The sequence below is a fragment of the Meles meles genome, chromosome 6 (genome assembly GCF_922984935.1).
Source record: "Meles meles chromosome 6, mMelMel3.1 paternal haplotype, whole genome shotgun sequence".
NCBI classification, from domain to species: domain Eukaryota; kingdom Metazoa; phylum Chordata; class Mammalia; order Carnivora; family Mustelidae; genus Meles; species Meles meles.
This window is the reverse complement of record NC_060071.1, coordinates 150,759,180-150,778,849: the sequence shown is the minus strand read 5'-3', so window position 1 is coordinate 150,778,849 and position 19,670 is coordinate 150,759,180. Positions and strand designations below refer to the sequence as shown.

General features: G+C 63.1%; 1 protein-coding gene across 5 annotated transcripts in view; it reads right to left on the bottom strand.

The window, feature by feature from the left end:
- PACS2 (phosphofurin acidic cluster sorting protein 2) overlaps positions 1–19,670 on the bottom strand; it is a 53,073-nt gene that overhangs the window by 21,079 nt on the left and 12,324 nt on the right. For all 5 annotated transcript variants that reach the window (XM_046009736.1, XM_046009732.1, XM_046009733.1 and 2 more), the window contains exon 2: positions 1,221–1,308. In XM_046009736.1, the coding sequence (XP_045865692.1) occupies positions 1,221–1,308 (88 nt within the window). The remainder of the gene's footprint in view (positions 1–1,220; positions 1,309–19,670) is intronic.

The following is a 19,670-nucleotide window of genomic DNA, read 5'->3' as shown; positions in this document are numbered from 1 at the left end:
GGAGACGGAAGGCCGGGGCCAGGAGGCTGTGGATGGACACCACGTGACCCCTGCCTGCCGGGCACCAACAGCCATCAGATTCAGAGCAACAAAGACCAGCGGCTACCAGGCTGTGGGGGCTGGGGCTCCAAAGGCGGCCGGCAGGATGAGGGGCGGACAAGTGGCTGAGGGCAGGAGTGAGCTGTGGGTCCAGGGCCGAGCACAGACGTGCGGCCAGGCAGAGGCGACGGGCAGGGGTCCCAGGCACAGGTGCGGGGCGGGCTCCCCACAGGCGCCTTGCCCAGCGGACGCCCTCTGGGCACGTGGCACCCTGTGTGGGGTCTGACTGTAGCCTCCCAGGCCTCTTCTGCACCAGATCCCTCCGAGGACCTGAGCCGACCGGCCTCGCTGGGTGAAGGAGGGCAGCAGCCACGGGCAAGTGGGCGCGGGCGTGGGGAAGGCCGGCCGGCCCGCGCCCTCTGGGAACCAAGAGGCAGAGCCTGCTGAGGCCATGGGAGTGTGTCTCGTGTCTCGGGGAAGATGGCGCAGCGGAGGGTCTATGGGAGATGCCGGGCACTGGAGGGGACGGGGCACGGGGACAGGCAGCCAGTGAAGGGGGCACTCAGGTAAGCTGGCAAGGTGAGGCGGGGCTCCCGGGTGGGGGGTGGTCGTGTCAGAGGTCAACGGTGGCAGGTTCAGAGATCGGGGGTGGGTGAACTCCACCTCGCTCTGAAGCCCCAGCAAGACCATGAGCCCTCCTCGCCAGGGGGCCCAGAGCACAGCCCAGGCCGCAGGCGGGTCCCCCCGCGGGGCCGGTCCCCGTGGAGCCGACGGGCAGCCTGGCATGCCTGGCTCTGATGGTAAGTTACAGCAGCGTCGTCAGGGAAGCAAAGGGTCTCTTCGGATCTTAAAGATGGTGGCGACTGATGGGGAGACCGAAGACAGGCCTCACACATGAGCGCTCATCTGACTCGAGGGCCCGGAGACCCATGAGCCGGCAACCCCCAGTGAGCCCGCAATGGGAGGCCCAGGCCGCGTCCCCAGCACCCCACAGCCTGTGACCCCGGGCTCCAGAGCCTGGGACTGCGGGTCTGGTCTTGCCAGCGCACTGGGACCATTGCCGTCAAGCAGCAGGCGCAGAGGCTCCCTTGCATCCCGGGGCAGCAGCCGGCTCCCCAGCCCCTGGCCCAGGGGAGGTCCGCATGTCGGCGTGCTGGGCCCCTCCCACCGGGCCCCCTCACCTGCATCTTGACGGCGATCACCACCGAGATGAGCTCCTTCTCCAGCTCCTTGAACACCACCAGCTTCTTCAAGGTCAGGCTGCACAACCTGCCAAGGGCAAAGGCGTGCTCAGCGGGGACTGCACCCTCCCACCCCTTCCGGAGCCCCAGGAAGGCCCCATTCTAGGGAGCGCCAGCCTCCGACGTGGCCCCCTGGAGTCCCCCTGGGTGGCGGGTGGCCCTCAGCATCCCCTGCTCCAGAGCGCCCAGGACGGTGGGTCTCCCGCCTGCAGGGCGGCTCAGGGCAGGTCTGTGGGCAGGCAGGTCGGGAGCCCGCAGGGACCGGGAGACAGGTATGGCCCCTCTCCCAGCTTCCGGAGCACAGGCCTCTGCAGGGCCCGCCCCCCCCATCCCCCCACCCCCCCCACAAAGGCCAGGATCGCAGCCCCGACCCCAACTGCCCTGCCCTCCCCCCGCCTGCGCAGGGTCCCTGGAGACACCAGCAGCTCTCCAGTCGCCTCCCTACACACGCCCACCCCGTGGCGCCCGGTCACCCCTCTGCATACGCCCACACCGCAGCGCCCATGCACCTAAGCCCACGGGGCGTGTCCGTGAACCCTTGTGCTGGCGTCACCACTCTGAGCATGGGGTGCAGGCGGGGCATGAGGGCCCTGCCCAGGGGAGGCCTGGGTCTCGGTCCTGGTCCTCAGGTCCTGGTCCTTGGCTGGGGAACGTCAGCGGCCGTGCCTGCCTTGCAAACTGGCACTCAGGACCGCTTAGCCGCCCGGGGCTTCACGGCCCCGGAGGCAGCAGAGCCGCCCACCCCGGAGCCGGGGAAGAGGAGCCCAGGGTCTGTGCAGCCAAACCGGCTGGACCCCGCCCGCGGCTCCCGGACGCCTGGAACACTTTCCCGCTCCGATGGCAGCCTGCTGCTCACCGGGACAGCGCCGGCCCACACGGGGACAGCAGACCCCCTCCCCGCCCACACAGCTTCGAGCCCCAGAGTCACACAGGCCCTACTGGGGCCGCACACCCCCACGCCCACCCGCGTTCGGCCAGCAAGGTCTGCGTCTACACCCGGAACAGCGGGGCTCTGACCCAGAGACCCGACGCTCCTCTGACCCAGAGGATGGGGACATGGGTGCCAGAAGGAAGACCCTGGCCCCCTCAACTCCCCATTCTCCATCAGGCAGCAGGGAGCGACAGGGCGAGGCCAGGAGCTCAGGTCCGGATACAGGGCCTGGGTCTGCTCGACGGGGTGGCTCTGGACAGTTTCCTGGGCTCCGTGAGCACGTGCCAGCCACCCATGGAGCAGAGACACCCACCCCCATCCCCGGCATGAAATGAAGACCCCACTGTTCTGTGTTTTCTTAGATTCTGTATTTACCTACTTGATGTCCAGTACTTATATGGCCAACGGACAGCCAGAGCTGCTTACAACCGCCCTGGATCCAGGGCCCATACTCCGAACCCCTCCTCGTCCAATCCTCAAGGCCAACCTAGCAGCCCCCTGCCCTACACACCCAGGCCCAGGAAGCAGACAACCAGGGGCTGTCCCTGGCTCCTTGTGCCTCAAGGTCCACTGGAGTGATTCTAACCAGCCAATCCGGAGCGGATGCCTCGCCCACGGAAGCCCCAGTGACGCCTCTGGTCTGGGCCTCACCTGTAGTCCCTCTGCCCCCGACCAACCCCGGTGCCTCCCCGCGGCCCCTGGCATGGCGCCTCCTGTTCTAGGAGGCGGTGAACAGTAAACCCTCCTCTCACCGGCACTGACCTGTCTTGCCGTCACTCAGTCCCCCTCACAAACCAAGACCAGTGCAAACCACCGGCTCCCCTCCTGGGCCCACAGCCAGCCTGCCACGGTGCAGCACTCGGGGCCACATGGAGGATGACGAGGACAGCATGTGCCCTCAACAGAGCCCAGAGGAGCCAGGAGACAGACATGAGGGCTTCCCCGGCCAGCAAGACTCCTGACTCAAGCAGAAGGGCAGCTCCAGGCTGGGGACAAATGGGACTGTGCCCGTAGCCCCCGTCACGCAGTGCCCAGGGGAAGCCCAGCCCGCTCTGCCCGTCAGGCCACCCTGGCTCTGCAGGAAACGAACTGGGAAGGAGAGAAAATGGCGAAGGATGCGGATCACAGGGACAAGCATCCATGGGGACCAACCACAGCCCGGCACAAAGGAGCACCAGCGCTCTGAAAAGGACTGATGTCGTGGGGTGCCCAGGTGGCTCCGTCGGTGAAGCGTCTGCCTTCAGCGCAGGTCATGGTCCCAGGGTCCTGGGATGGAGTCCCGTCTCAGGCTCCCGGCTGGGCGGGGAGTCGGCGTCTCCCTCTGCCTGCTGCTCCCCCTGCTTGTGCTCGCTCGCTCTCTGTCTCTCACTAGTAAATGCTTTTTCTTTTTTTTTTTTTAAAGATTTTATTTATTCATTTGACAGAGAGGGAGATCACAAGTAGGCAGAGAGGCAGGCAGAGAGAGGGGGGGAAGCAGGCTCCCTGCGGAGCAGAGAGCCCGATGCGGGGCTCGATCCCAGGATCCTGAGATCATGACCCGAGCCGAAGGCAGTGGCTTAATCCACTGAGCCACCCAGGCGCCCCAGTAAATGTTTTTTCTTAAAAAAAAGAACTGAAGTCGTGTAAAGTACTTTTTTTAAAGACTTTATTTATTTGACAGACAGAGATCACAAGTAGACAGAGAGGCAGGCAGAGAGAGAGGGGGAAGCAGGCTCCTTGCTGAGCAGAGAGCCCGATGCGGGACTCGATCCCAGGACCCTGGGATCATGACCTGAGCCGAAGGCAGAGGCTTAACCCACTGAGCCACCAGGCGCCCCTAAAGTACGTTTTCTGATTACGATGGACTCAGCTAGAAATCAATAGTGGGGGCGCCTGGCCGGCTCTGTCGGCAGAGCACGTAACTCTTGATCTCGGGGTCACGAGTGCGAGCCCCACGTTGGCCGTGGAGCCGACTTACAACAAACAAAAAGAAATCAACGGTAGACAGAAGGCCAGAATCACCAACCGCTCCGGACAGTAAGCACCACACGGGCCCGGGAGGAGAACTCGAAGGACCCAGAAGTACTTTGTGCCGATCGTCAGTGAGCTACAGCCCGAGCCCCGGGGGCGGCAGCCGGAGACCTCCGCACACGCTCACACCGTCTGAGCCTCACCTCAAGACACCGGGAAAGTGAGCGGAGCAAGGGAGCAACCAAGACAAAAACAGACCCCGTGAAGCGGAAGGCAGAGACACCACCGGGAAATAAAATACCAAACAGAATATAAAGAGCCCCCAAGCCGGCTCTTTCGGGAGAGCAATAAAGCTGATGAAGTCTGCGGCCCAACAAAGAAAAAGAAGAGAGGACACAACGAGCCCCACCAGGAAGGAAAGAACCACGACCGCACAGGCCACACTGAGGGCGCCTGGCTACAGCACACCACGACGTATGGATCCGTAACCGCGGCGCGGCCGGCCGGGCTCGGGGAGGCCCGGAGCATGTGAACAGCCTAACCTATCAAAGAAATTGAATTAATGGCTTAAAACCTTCTGAAGAACAAAACTGCAGGGGAGTGAACCAGATATCAAAGGACGAAACAACATTAATTCTACATAGTATCTTCCAGAAAACAGAAAAGGATACTTCTCAACTCATTTTATGAGGGTCAGGAATTACCCTGACACCAGCACCAGACAAAAACATACAAAAAAGAAAACCACAGACCAATATCCCTCTAGGAACACAGACGTAAAGATCTTCAAGGAAATAGTAGCAAACTGAATTCATCCTATGTAAAAGTAATGACTCCTACCCCACGACCAAGTGGGGTTTGCTGCGAGCTGGTCGACGTTTGAATGAGGTGAACTCACCTCATCCACAGGCTAACTTAGACAAATCACAAAATCTCCTCAAATGGGGGCGCCTGGGTGGCTCAGTCGGCTGGGCGGCTGCCTTCGGCTCGGGTCGTGATCCCGGCGTCCTGGCATCGAGTCCCACATCGGGCTCCTTGCTCCACAGGGAGCCTGCATCTCCCTCTGCCTCTCTGCCTGCCTGTGCTCTATCTCTCTGACAAATAAATAAATAAAATCTTAAAAAATCTCCTCAAATGATTTAAAAATGTGACAAAATTTAATTGAACTTGTGATTAAAACTCTTGGTGAACCAGGGACAGAAGAGAATGTCCTGAACAGCCAAGGTCATGCTGGCGGCAGGATGGACCCCCCCCCCCACCGAGACCCGGAGGCAGAGCTGCGCCCTCACACCCCTACGGCATGGCACAAAGCTAAAGCCTTGTCCTGTGCAATAAGGCAAGAAAAGGAAATAAACGGCAGAAGGGGAAGGGGGCAGCTCAGTCTTTAAGCCTCTGCTTTCGACTCAGGTCATGATCCTAGGGTCCTGGGATCGAACCCCGATTGGGCTCCCTGCTCTGCAGGAGGCTGCTTCTCCCTCTCCCACTCCCCCTGCTCGTGTTCCCTCTGTCGCTGTGTCTCTCTGTCAAATAAATAAATAAAATCTTCAAAAACAAACAAATAAATAAATAAAAGACACAAGGACTGGAAGAGAAAAAACACAGCTTTGTTGCCTTCTTTGCAGACAACGCAACAGTTTACAGAGAATACCCTCAGGAATGTGTAAGCCCAGAACTAACGAGCTTAGCAACAGCATACGATACAAATGCAACGTATAAAAAGCAGTCCCATTTCTACACACTAGCAATGAATGATTAGAAGTCAGTTTTTAAAAACCTCCATTTATAATAACTCCAAAACAGAAAGAAAATACCTAGATTTCACAAGACCGGCGCAGGGTCAGCGGGCGGAGGGGTGAGCCGGGCATTAGCTCTCCCCAGACCAGATCTAAGGTGCCCGGGAAACCCCAGCAGGACACTGTCGTAGATATCAACAGGCTGGTTTTTCAGTGTATATGGAACGGCAAAGGACCTAGGATAATTGAAAGGAGTTTGAAAAGGAGACGCAGGGAAGGCGGGCACCGTCCAGATTTGTGGAGCTGAGTACTCAGGGAGATGCGCCGCAGAAACAGGAAATCGGGAAACTGGACTTCATCAAAATTTCGTGAAAGAGGCGCGTCTGGGTGGCTCAGTGGGTTAAGCCTCAGCCTTCGGCTCAGGTCATGATCTCAGGGTCCTGGGATCGAGCCCCGCATCGGGCTCTCTGCTCAGCCGGGAGTCTGCTTCTCCCTCTCTCTCTGTCTCCCTCTCTGCCAACTTGTGATCTCTCTCTGTCAAATAAATAAATAAAATCTTAAAAAAAAATTTTTTGTGAGAGTAGCCAAAGAAGCTAATCTGGGATAAAATACTTGCAAAGTGCCTATCCAACAAAGGGTTTGATCCAGAATATATAAAGAATTCAACAGTAGGAAAATCAAGAACCCAATTAAAAAATAGGCCAAAGATTTGCAGACACTTCACTAAAGAAGACACTCGGACAGTAAATCAGCACGTGCAGAGACGCGGATGAAACCACCCGGAGTGAGGACTCGCGACCTTATGCTGATGGTGTGACTGACGGGGGACTCGCTGTGCTCCCGTGTGTGTCCCCCCAACACCCGCACCGCTTGGCGTGCACGTCCACGCCAAGACTCCATGTGGACCCTCATGGTGGCTGCGTGCTCAGCTGCCCGAGCCTGGGGACACCCTTCAAGCAAAGAGAAGGGAACCGGCCCATTGCACCAGGAAGGCTGCTCGGGGACAAGAGGGGCAAAGCACCAACAGAGACAACACACAGACACACACGCACGTGCACGCAGACACACGCGCGTGCACACACCAGCACACCCGTGTGAGCACGCACACACGCACGCACAGCGGCCCACGCTGACCCCCCACGTGGGAAGAGAACCCAGATCCAAAAGGCTGGGCCCTGCAGGTTAGCCCACCACCGTGGCGTTCTGGAAAGCACACACTGGCAGCCCCGGGGGTAGTGACGGCCACGGTGCGGTGGGGATGTGGTTCTGGGTGGGACCATCCACTGTTCTGAGCCTGGCTAAGGGAGTAACAGGCATGTCGGGCTGTAGACAAACAAGGGGGTAGGCTGAGTTTTACTGTGAGTTTTAAAACGTCATTTTTCAAAAGTTACAAAAGCCACAGGCCCTCAGGGATACGCCGGCTCACTGCAAACAGGAGGCTGGTCTGAGTGAGCCAATCATCAGGACTACCCGCACATCCCTTCTCTGGGACGGCCTCTCACCTCTCAGGGCTGTCCCGAAACCTGCTTCTAGACAATCTGTCTGGGCAGGGGCTGTGGGGGGTCCCGGTACTGGCTGCCCACAGCTCAGAGTCTTCTGTCTGGGAGGCCTGGTGGCTGACGTCTCCTCGTCACAGGGAGAACTCCAGAGCCCGGGGCAGAGCTGCTGGCTTTCTGTCGGACGGGAAGGGTCTCCACGCAGCCTCCCTGGGCAAGCTCGCCGCTGCCCAGAGCCCATCTAAAGGAGCACCCGCCCATCTCCTTCTCCAGTCGTGTCCCCCATGTGGTGGGACAAACACCAATGAGCCACTTAGATTTTCCTTTTTTTCTTCCTCTTTTTTTTTTTTTTTTTCAATTCTAAGACACATTCAAGCTGATGCAAACAATATTTAAAAAGGATAAAAAGAAACATTTGCATACAGGCAGAACACACAACGTTTGTTTTTATACGAGACTGGCTCTGAGAGAAAGGCCTGAAGGTTGGAGTATAGATCAGAGCCAAGGACGAGAGTTATTGCATAATACTTGGCCCTCAAGGAAATCATGAGCAAATATACTAAAAAAACCCCACAAACGATGATTCATCACTAAGCCAGGGCTGTTACTGTGTAAGACGCCCTGTAACTGTACCAGACTCAGCAGTTACGAAAAAGGAAGCCAAGCGCACCCCAAACACACTGTCAGTGTAACCCGCGATCCCCGCGACTCCCTCGACGGGCAGAAACCCGGGACCCTGTCCGGGGGGCACTGGTCCCACACGCGGGCTCTCGCCTTCCTCTCACGTGACGTCTGCTCAGAGGAGCGCAAGCTCCCACACTGAAGCCAGAGAAGCAGTGTTCAGGTTTTCTGAAGCTGAGAAGTGTGGGGCTTGCAGAAACATCCCAGCGATGCCGCAAAACCCAGCGTATCCCACAACAGAAACTGACAAGTGTTCTCCACGCTGGCTTGAGATAGTTTTAAAGAAACTGGGGCCAGAACCACAGACATACACCGTGTGCTTCCCCCCTTCCTCCCTTTCCCTCTGCGGGAGCCATCCTCTGGAGGGGCCTCCTTCCAGGGGGCTGCCCTCTGTCCCCAAATCGGCCCTCCTCTGTGTTACCTGGGGGTCAACTCCCCAGCCAGAGGCCAGTCTTGCCAGGTGGGCAGCTGGGCGAGGCCACTGAGCGGGGATGAGGTGTGTGTCTCATGGCTGGCTTGCTCCCTTCTCCAGGCTGCAGGGCACCGTCTACGCGGCCGCCTGGTACCCGCCTGGGACGCCAGGCGCTGAGGCCGGCAGAGCCCGCGGGGCCTGGGTCATAGACACCTGCACGGTCATGCGAGGCAGCCGCCGGCACCGGCTCGGGCTCTGGCTCCCCATCACCAAAACGCCAGCTGCGCGCCGGGCTGTCGGGCACGTGCGGCCATGCTGCTGTCTCTTGAGGCGTCTGGTGCATGTCCCACTGCCTACACGTCCGTGACGTGTCCTTTCCACGGAACAGCCGTGCATGCCCCTGCCCGCCGTGGCCTCCTCCCCGAGCGAACGTGCGGCTTCTCCATCGCGCCCCAGTGGCCCCCAGGCTGCTGCCAGCAACCCGACACGGCAGACGTGCTCCGGGACTGCACCTGCTCCATCACGGGAGCCCCGCGGAGCGGCGGGGTCGCAGGCTCCCAGCTCTGCACCCTCGGAGCCGGCCAGGGCCCTGGCACCGAGCTCCTACTGGCCCAGGGAGGTGCTGACTTGCATACGCCCCGTGTCAGGGTCCTTCAGTGGCCACCAGCGGGGGCAGGTCCCCCTTCACACGCCTGCCCTCTCTCTCCCTCTTCTTACAATGCGCCAGTCATCACGGATCGGTGCCCACCCTAACTGTCTCACATCCCTAAATCTCCGGCCGAGGGGACCACCGGCTCCAAATTACACTGTCCGGGACACTTCTGGCGTCAGGAAGTCCCGCGAGTTCGAGGCGGACACCGTGCAGCTTGGGACAGCGACAGCCCGAGGGAACAGTCTTCGGGTGGGGTGCCAGTGGGTTGCGGGCACGGACTGAGGCATGTGCGCGGCCCGCGCCCATCTTCCCACGGGACCTCTCTCCTCACGGACTGCAGAGGTCACCCCGGCTGGAGGCTGCCACACCGTGGGGTTTGCGTAATGAACACCTTCGTGATTTGCGCTCCGGGCACCCCCCCGACCACCACTCTGCCTGCGCGGTCACAGCGAGGTGCTCGGCCAGGGGTGGGACTGCCACCTGCTCCCTCCGTGGGGTCCAGGCGTCCCGAGCCGCTTATTGCAGAGCCCGTCCCGTCCTCTCCGAAGCGCGCCGCCGTGTGCCGCGGGAATGTGGCCTGCACGTCTGCCGACTTCGGGCCATTCCCCGGCGCGGCTCAGGCCGACGGATGCCGCCCCGGGGAAGCCCTCCCCAGGGCACACGCTGCTTCGCAGACGCCGCGCCCTGGATCGCCGGCTCCCGCCCCGCCGGCGCCCCGTGCGCCCGACCCGTGTTTGGGGGAAGCGGGGTCTCCGCACCCCCTGCCCGGCCGCTTCCTGTTCTCGAACACGGGCCGGACGCTTCTCCTCACAGCGTCTCTGGCGTCCTGGGCTCACCTCACCCCAGAGAGCCACCAGCTGCTTTAGGAGTCACATTTTCTTCTGTTTTTTAAAGGTTCTATTTGTTTGTCAGAAAGAGAGCCAGAGCACGAGCCGGTGGAGGGACGGAGGGAGAAGCAGGCTTCCCGCCGAGCAGGGAGCCCGATGTGGGGCCCGACCCCAGGACCCCAGGGCCATGGCCATGACCCGAGCCGAAGGCAGAGGCTTCCCGCACCGAGCCCCCCGGGACGCCGCTACACTGTCTCTCTGCCGCAGGCGACGCTGCAGCAGGCGGACACCAGCACGGCACTAAGCCGTGGTCCTGCCGCCCGAGGAAACAGCTTCGCCTCTACCTTCAACCTCCAATTGCCGCAGCACCTCACACGAGACAGGACTTAATTCCTCGAGATTTGGCAAAGTTCACCGATAAAGCCGTTGGATGCTGTTTGGGAGAAGAGGCTTTAACGTGGCCTAACCACAGCGCAACTCCCGCTCGCCCTGGCGCTACGCCAGTCACGGATTCCTAATTGCACAAAATCATCCCACCCAGTTCCATCTCACCTGACATGCTCTCTCCGACCCTTTCTGGGTCCACTCGCCCCTGCCACGGTTCCGGGTGCGTCGGTCTCCCTTGGCCGCTTCCCCCGAAGGCTGAGCCCCCGTCACCCTCGCCCGGCAGCGGGCCTCTGGCCGCTGTGGGCCGTCAACACTGTGTCCATCTCACTGAGTTTGGGTTTAGTGTCTCGGTTTCTCTATTTTTCCAGACTTGCGCTGCCCTTCGTGTGGCAGAACACTTACTCAGTCCCTTACCACAAGGCCTGCAAGGGCTCAGAGTGGACGCCAGCACGTGACACCACCATGGGTTCTGGACTCCAGGTGGGGCCACTGTCCGACTCACGAGGGTGCCCTCCTCGCCACCTCGGGGCTCAGGAAGGACGGCCCCGTTTCAGGAGAGCCCCGCACCGGCCCCACGTCCCCCCCAAGACGCCAGCACAGCCACCCCTGCGTCTCGGGGGGCAGAGGGGCGTCTCGTGAAAGGGGCCTCTGTCCCGGGAAGGACGTGCCTGGACCTGGGTGTGTGAGGGGCCCCGAACACCTCAAACACTAAGTCCTTGAGGTCTCTGCCTCCCGCCAGCAGGACTGCTGCAAACACTGAGGGACACACAGGGACAGCCACACATGCCAAAGACCGGGCAAGGCAGGAGCCAGGAGTGCCTGTGCAAAGCCAGCCGTGACGGTCAGCAGAGGCACCCACGGCCCAGGACAACTGGACGCCCAGGCTGGGCTGTCACTGGGCTAGAGGCGGGTGCCAAGCCCCCTGCCCCTGGGTCTCTGTCTCTCCACGCCAGCTCTGGGCGCCGTGGCTTCCGCACGTTCTCAGGTCAGTGGCGCACACGGAGGGCAGGAGGGCAGGCCTTCGGGGAGGCAGGCCTCCAGCCCAGGGCTGCTGCGAGAGCCTCCCGTGCCGAGGCCACGCGCAGAGGCTGGACAGTTGGGTCACGAGGGCATCTGGGGGCAGAGGGAGGTGCCGGCAGGGTCGGAGGGGACAGCAGCTGGGAGTGAGGCAGAAGAAAGGACAGAGCGGCACCCTGGGAGTGGGGACTTTCGAGGCTGGGCCACGACCACTCTCAGGGTGTTGCGTGCCGGTGAAGGCAGAGGACCTGGAGAGCAGGGCCAAGTCCGACGTGGGACTGGATGAGGGGTGGCCCCTGCGACAGGTGACCAGTGGGCAGGCCAGTGGGGGGAGCAGAGCACCCCATGGAAGGGAGAGTGGGGTCGCCGGGGCCTCCCCTTGGGACAGCGCTACAGGCCGGGACACACACAGCCAGGGGAGAGAGGGACGGATGCTCTGCCCTGGCGTCAGGGAAGGTGTCCTGGGAAGCCTGGGGAGAGAAGGCAACAGGGCCAATGCGGTTCTCCCAAGCTGGTGACACGAGGAGGGGGGAAGGGGCACCACCCTGGAGGCCCTGGTTCGTGTGAGTTTTTGTGAGTTTTTGGTAAGTTGCCGAACAAGCGGCGTTTCCGAAAGCTCACAGAAACCCAGTTTTGCAAAACTTTCCCTACATGCAAGACGGGCCAGGCATTTCCACTTTCACCAGGGTCATGTGGTTAAGGTCACGCAGGGGCTGCTGGGAGGTCGCCGGCCCACCCCTCTCCCAGCCCCGACCCTGGGGACCCACACGCATGCCCCCGCAGCAACGGAACACTGGGGGGGTGTCCCCCACAGGCCACGCCTGCCAGAGACCGGCCAGCACCACGGCCGTCGCAGAACAAAGACCCAGGCCCACAACCTCCAGAGTCTCAATTCCACACCTGGAGGGCAGAACCCCCGAGGCGGGAGACGAAGCCGGAAACAGCACAGGTGGGACGGACCCCCGACCTCACGAGTGTGACACAAACCAGAGACGGGAGCCCGGGGCCCTGCTGTCCCTGGGGGTGCGTACACGGCGGCCAAGGAGGTGTCCGGCGTCCCAGCGACTCCTTTAAGCCCCCGCACTCCCCAGAGCCTGGGCAGCAGCGGCCCTCGCAAGTGGGGGTCCGGGCGGGACACAACTGTAGTCCCTCCGGCTGCAGGTCGAGGGACAGAGGGAGGCCAGTCCCCACCGAGGCTCCCCGGCTCTGACGCTTTGGAGACCAGCCTCGCTTGGAGCGGGGCCCCAGCCACCAGTCCCCCGGGCCGCTCCCTGGGTCTCCAGCTGGGCCCAGCCAGACCCGGAGAGGGTCAGCTCCAGTCAACACCCTGGTTTCTGGTTTCAACTCACCACCCCCTCCCCTGTGGGAGTGTGACTCTCCTCAGTCTTCGTTTGGGGACGGTACGGCAGAGTCTAGCTCAGTTTTTAGTGTGGTAAAGTGAACACAACATAAAACTTGTTTAATGACGCAGCTCGGTGGCAGGAAGCGCGTTCACACTGTCGCACACCCACGGCCACAGCTCCAGAACTCTCCAGAACTCTCCATCTTCCCCGAGGGCCCCTCTGGCCCCCTGCACGCTCCCTGCCCTCGCCCGGCCCCCGAGCCCACCGTGTCTGTGCGGACACACTCCTCTAGGGACGTCCGGGGAGGGGTCACAGGGTGTCTGTCCTCCCGTGAGTGGCTGAGGCCCGTCCGTGCGACGTCCCCACAGTTCAGCCTTGCCGGAGTCCATGCGCGGACGGACTTCTTCCACTCACCCGCCGCGGACCCCGGGCTGCTTCTGTGGCCTGGCTACTGTGAGCCACGGAGTGTGTGTTCAGACCCCACGGCCAGGCCCTGGGGCCGACACGCCAGGAGCGGGACTGCCGGGGACCCCATGCTCAGCACCTCCTCGACACGCCCCGCCCCAGGCCACGCGCCCGCCAACAGTGCGCAGGGCTCTGCTTTCAACGTCTGACCACAAACCTCTGCCGCCAGGAGCTCTCCCACAACCCCAAGAGGAAGGCAAGGCTGTCTCCCCCGACTGCCCCAGGCCGTGAGGGGACCTGTGCTCACGCCTCGCTGAGGACCCCGGGCGGACAGGGCGCCGACAGGGCACGAAGGCGACGCTGCTCCCTCGGGCGGGAGGGGCTGCCCCGTGGGCGCGGGCAGTAAGGCTCGGGCCCGAGCAGCCTGCAGCGGGGCCCAGACGACGGATCCCGCCTGAAGGAGCGCCAAGGCCCCACCCTGCACAGGATGTTGGGGCTCCTGCTGGGGGACCCCAGGCTCTTAATTCTTCTGTCCACTTCCACCCCGTCGCCGCTCCACTGTCTGGTTCTTCTTGGCTTTGTCCTGCTCCCCGGGCCAGGCTTTCTGTCTGCCGTCACGTTCTGGGGCTCACGATGGAATGTTCCAGAACGTTCTTTCACCAGAGCCTCCCGTTCCCATTTCCTAGTTGCAGGGGTGAGCCCCCGTTTAGTTCTGCCCCACCTCACCTGCTCTCCCTCGCTCTGCTGACCCTGGACTCATGCGGCCGCTGCAGCCCAGAGTGGGGGCAAGGAGGCCTCCAGGCTCCGCCCTCTGCCCCACGCACCTGTGTCTGGGCTCCTCACCCAGCCGCCCACCCAGCTCAGCGGACCTGGTCCTCCTCCTGGGGCTCCAGCCCTTCCTGGCTTTGCTGGGTTTGGGAGGAGGCCCCTGGGCCCGTGTGTGCGCACATCACTCCCTGTGTCCACTCTGCGGTTCTCTACATTCTGCCTAAGGTGACAAGTTCCCAACATGCAGCCTCTCTCCAGTGTGTGGCCGGTGTCTTCATGACCCCACAGGGTTGAAGCCTCGGCCGTCCTGCCCCGACTCTTCTCCACCTCCTAGAAGCCCTGTCCTCCTGGCCCTGCACCCGTCAAGCCCTGCATCCCCTGCCCTGCTGTTCCCAGGTCCTACTGGCATGGAGATGCCTCACTGCCAAAGCCCAGTGCCCGCCTCCACCCAGCCTCTAGGCAGGCCTGACGGGTGGCGCCTCCCGAGACCTCCCGCGTTCTAGCCCAGGGTCCAAGCCAGCCCCCCACCTGCTTGTGGCCCCCCACGGCAGCCACCAGGCCCAAGCTGCAAGGTCACTGCCCGTCTCCCTCCTCACAGAGGGTGCTTTGGCCGGGAAGTGCTCGCTGCCCACCAGCTGGGCCAGCCCCGGGGGCAGAGCGAGCCCGGCACAGGCAGGCAGGTCTCGCCGGGGAAGAGGGGCCAGGGACACCAAGCAGCAGGGAGGAAGGCACGAGACCCCAACGCAGGAGACGCACCCGTCCCGAGATGGGAAACGTGGACGTCAGTGCGAGCGAAGTCAGACAACAGATGCAGGGAACTGGCCGCGGGCAGACAAAGGACTAATGTCCAGGGCACAAAGCCTCTTACAGAAGCACAACAAAAAGACAAACACGGCACGGAACGTGGGCGACGGCCACAGAGGCGGCCCGCAGAAGTGCAGACCACAACCCCAACGACCTCAGGCTCCAGAACCTTCCCGGGCTGCTGCCCACCCCCTGCTGCCCGGAGCCCTGAGGGTGAGGGCAGAGCAGGCCACGCGCCCCGCCCCCCCGTCTCACTTTGGAAAGCTCCAGCCACAGGAAGGTCAGTGGTTCCGTGAGGGCCCGGCCCCCAACCACCCACGGACGCCTCCTGGGCACACCCAGGATTTCCAGCCAAACACCCGAGAATGAACAGGACAGCAGGACCCCAAGGCCCCAGTGCGCACCCCCCAGCAGAGGGGCTGTCTCCTGAGATGCCCACGGGCCCGGCCACCTGCCGCGCAGCACACCCACCACAGACGCTCCCGAGCCCGCGAGCCTGGGGAGCCCCCGCTGTTGGCGACATCGCGCGCCGGCTCACCGGCCGCCGCCTGCTGCAGTCCAGACCCGTCCACGCTGCCCGGCCTGCACATCACTCGTTGCTGAGGTGAAGCACATATAACGTAGAATTGATTTTTTCTATTTTTTTTTTAAGATTTTATTTATTTATTTGACAGTGACACAGTGAGAGAGGGAGCACAAGCAGGGGGAGCGGGAGAGGGAGAACCAGGCCTCCCAATGAGCAGGGAGCCCGTTGCGGGGCTCGATCCCAGGACCCTGAGATCATGACCTGAGCCCAGGGCAGACGCTTAACCCACTGACCCACCGAGGTGCCCCAAAACTGGCCATTCTAAAGTCTTCGAATCGGTGGCACTTGATACATTCACCGGTAAGCGATCACCGGCTATGACCCCAGACGTCTCATCGCCTATGGAGCCAGCCCGGCCCCTCGGCTGCCACGCCACAGTCCTGCCCCAGGCCTGGTGGACACCAGTCTGCTCCCGCCCTGTGGGTCCTCCTGTCTGGACGCCCCAGGGACGGGAACCACATGCACATGGCCTTTTGTGCCTGGCTTCTTCGCTGAGCACAGGTTGCAGAGGGCAGAGCAACGACCCCGTTCCCTGGAGGCCTCGCTCCCGCACTCATCTGCTGAAGGACGTGTGGGCTGTTCACGCCTTCTGGCGACTGTGCAGGGCGCCGTGGTGGACATTCGTGAGGGAGCCTCCCCTGTCTGAGGAGGACGGGCTCCGAGACCCCCGCTGGGTGCCTGAAACCTCGGCAGTTTTCCCGACACGTACACGATACGCCACATCGGGACTGTCGGCTCACAGCCGCGGACCATCGGAGAACGGTGGCGCAGCTGCACCGCGAGGGACGCTCCGGGAACATGGTCTGAGTACCGTCCTGTGCCACGCTCCCCCTGCCCGGGGTGACATGAGTGACGCTGGCGTGGGACGAGCCTGAGGCTGCCGCTGCCCTCTGACGACAGCGGGCCGCCGGGAGCCAGGCTGCCAAGAGGGTCGCCGTGCAAGTTTCCGCTGGACGCCCTGCCCTGGCTCTTCTGAAGGGTGGTTCCATGGGGCGAACTAGTCACCCCACCAACCCACGGAGGGCCTGCGCCCTGCTCTGGGGCGGCTGGCACAGGGCACCCCATGTGGCCAAGGAGGGGCCCCGCCAGGACCAGCTCCGAGGACGGCACACCGGGCCTACAGGGCACAACGGAGACGCGTCACGGGTTTCTGCAGAACAGACCAGCACCCGGGCTGGCCCTCTGGGCCAAACGCTGACTTGTACAGTTTCCCTCCAGGCACGGGGAGGGGCGGCCAGCGCAGCCACGCGCGGGGGCATTCCTCTGGGGTCCCAAACGCGCTGAGTGTGTGTTTGGTAGGACGGAAAACTAAGGGGCCTTTTGTGTACAGAAGCTGACCCGTCCGTGCAGTCGCGTGTCTGCCCTGGTGGGAGCTGAGGCTCTGTGGTGGCCGCTAGCCAGGGCCCCCCCGCTCCAGCCGCCCCTTGGGGCTCAGCCGGTCCGAGAGCGGGGCCCCCGTGCCCCACTCAGGCTGCAGGTCTGCCAGGCCACAAAGTGGTGGCCGTGCAAGGCTGGGAGGGGAGGCGTGGGACCAGCAGCTTCCTGTAAAGACGCACCCACCACGCAGAGCGGGGGCTGGGCAGTTTGTAAGAATGAGGTCTGCACGAGGCTGAGGGGTCCAGTTCCGCCCACATCCCTAAGCACTGGTCACCCTCCCCTGGGAGCCTCCGGGGGCTGCCCGCTCCCAGCGGCCCGCTCAGCCTTCTCTGCTGTCTCTGGTGTGAGCCTTATTGGGACACGGCTGCTTCCTGCTGATCAGGAGGCAAGGTCAGAGGTGTCTCCACTGGCCAGCACATGGGGCCAGGGAGGCCTTTGCAGACGAGGCTGCGAGCCCCCGGAGGTGAAGGGAAGGAGGAGAGGCGGCTGGGCCCCTGTGAGCCCACCTTCTGGCCCCAGTCCCACCGGCCTGCCCACAGCGGGGCCAGGGCACCAGAGGAAGACGGCAGGAGCCAGTCCCCGAGGTGCTGGTGTCAGTGGCCAGCGTGGCCACCTGAAGGGAAGAGTCTGGAGCCTGTGGGGAGTACCATGTGTCTGCTGGGAGGTGCTCCGAGGGACCCTGGGACCCCAAAATCTCCAGCCAGCCACAGCTACGAGACCACTTTCCACAAGAGCGTTGGCCGTGGGCCACCAAGCAGCAGGAGCTCTCCTCCTGGGGCTGCGTCCTTCACCTGGTGACCTAGACACCTCCGAGGTCACCCCGGCCCCAGGCATGCAGGTGCCTCTCCCCAGCCACTAGAGGGGAACACAACCCCACCTTGTCTCCGGCAGGTGAGCCCCTGCCCCGTGCTGTCCTGGAAGGAGGCTTGCCCCGTCACGTCCCCAGGCTAACCCAGGGAAGGAGCCCGAACCTTCTCTGCAGTGACAGCGAGCCCGTTTCAGGCCGCACGGCCCTCGCGATGGGCTTCTGCAAGGGCCGCGAGGTGTGGGGCCCACGGCGACGGCAGAGTACTGCGCCGCGTGCAGCCCCCCAACACAGGCAGGCTCCGGGGAGGGACAGAACCAGCCCCTGTTGGGCATGGGCTGCGGCCACCCGGGAGGGCACCAGGTGGTTTCAAGTTGTCCAGTAACGGGAATGTGCATGGGGCAGCCTGAGCCCCCAGAGGTGAAGGGAGGCAGGGGGTCCCACGAGGCAGCCCACGGGTGGGAGCCGAGAGCAGACAGGGCTGGTACGGTCCATGTGGGCCTGACCCAGCCGAGTCCCGGGTTCTGCCAGGCCCCGGGTCCACGTGGATAAAGACAGCGGTGCCGCCCATAAACATGATCGGGGAGGGGACAGTGGAGACCTGCGACGGGGCAGGAGAGGTGCGCCCCACACTGGGGGCACCCCCAAAACACTGGGGGGCAGTGGGTGCTACAGACTAAATTGTTTCCCCCAAGCGCATGTCAAGACCCGACCTGCAGTGTGACGGCATGAGGAGGCCCAGGCAGGAGAGCAGCCACTGGGCGGACACTTCCACGGGCACGGACGCACTGCAGCCACGCGGCCGCCTGCAGAGCCGCCTCCCTGAGGACGCCCGGGTACCCCGGAGGCCCACGGGGGACGGCAACCCTGCCATCACGGGGTCAGTGCCCCCCTCCGCCGCGCACCCCTGCTCTCACCCCCAGCCAGCTCTGGCTGCGGCTTCTGCCCAGGGCTCCTGAGTGTGCCCAGGGTTGCCCCAGAACAGCAGCCTGCCCCCCACCAGCACCCATTGGCCAGCAGGGGCCCCTGGAGCAGGCCTGGGGGAGCGCACATCGCCACTGCGTCAGGAACGGCCTACGGAGGATGGGGAGCAACCCACGCGCTTGCACTGGTCAGCGTCCCCGGGACAGCTCTGACGCCGTCCAGGGAATCGTGTCCCAGGCACCAGACCCAAAGGAAGCCCTTCCAAGCACCCGGCAAGACACGATTCCCGCCGAGGAACCGGAAGCAGACTTGTCTCAAACTCCTCAAAGCCACCACAGAGCCCTGAGGCCAGGACCCTCAAAGGCTGAGGACAGGAATCCGGGAGCCCCGAGGCTGGTCCCACTACGCACAGGGGGCAGGGGCCGGGCGGCAGGACGGTTTTGTTGTCCCTTCAAGGTCCCTAAGCGTCCCTTCCACACAAGCCGGCAACAGAGAAAGAGACCAGAGGACACGTTCCCCGGAGGCAGTAAAAAAAGCCAATCGACCTCGAGCAGTTTCTGAAGAAGAACTGACTGAAACAGCAAAGGAAACGCGTAAGAAAGACAACAGACATGAGTGCAAATCGCGCGCTGCCACAGAAATACACACTTGCCGGTCAGGGGTCAGCCTGGTTTTCACAAGTGAGCGCCAGGCGGCCGTGCTCTCGGGCTGGCCAGGACCGCGCCGGCCACGGCGGGCACCGCGACGATGTCAAGATGCACTTAAGACCGCGAGCGGGATGCGAGCAAAGAGGGCAGAAAGGACGGGCGCCTCTCCCCAGGTAGCTGAGCCACGGCCAGCTCTGGCCAGGTCCCGAGTGGGGCCGGGGCTGGTGGTGACCTGGGGAGCAGGGCCAGGGTGCGCAGGGAGATGCCGCTCGCTCCGCTGGCCGGGGGTCCGTGACCAGAGGCCCGCAGGGAAGGAGCACGGCCGTGGTCCTCATGTCCGTGGCCTTGGCTGCGAAAGGACACCAGACAAAGCTCCAGGAAGCTGCGTCCTTCGCCCTCACAAACACGCCGTGGGCACATGCAGCCCGGCTCTCTGAGACCACCCAGCAGGCCCTTCCAGCCCACCTGGCCGGGGTCCTGCCCCGGAGCCCCACACTCTGACCCCCACGCAGACGCCACACCACTCCACCAACAGGGGCCCCCACCCCTCCCTCCACGCCGCCCCCACCCCTCCCTCCACGCCGCCCCCAGCCCAGCGTCCCCACCGCCCGGCCGCCTGGACACACCACGCCACCAGCAGCTCTG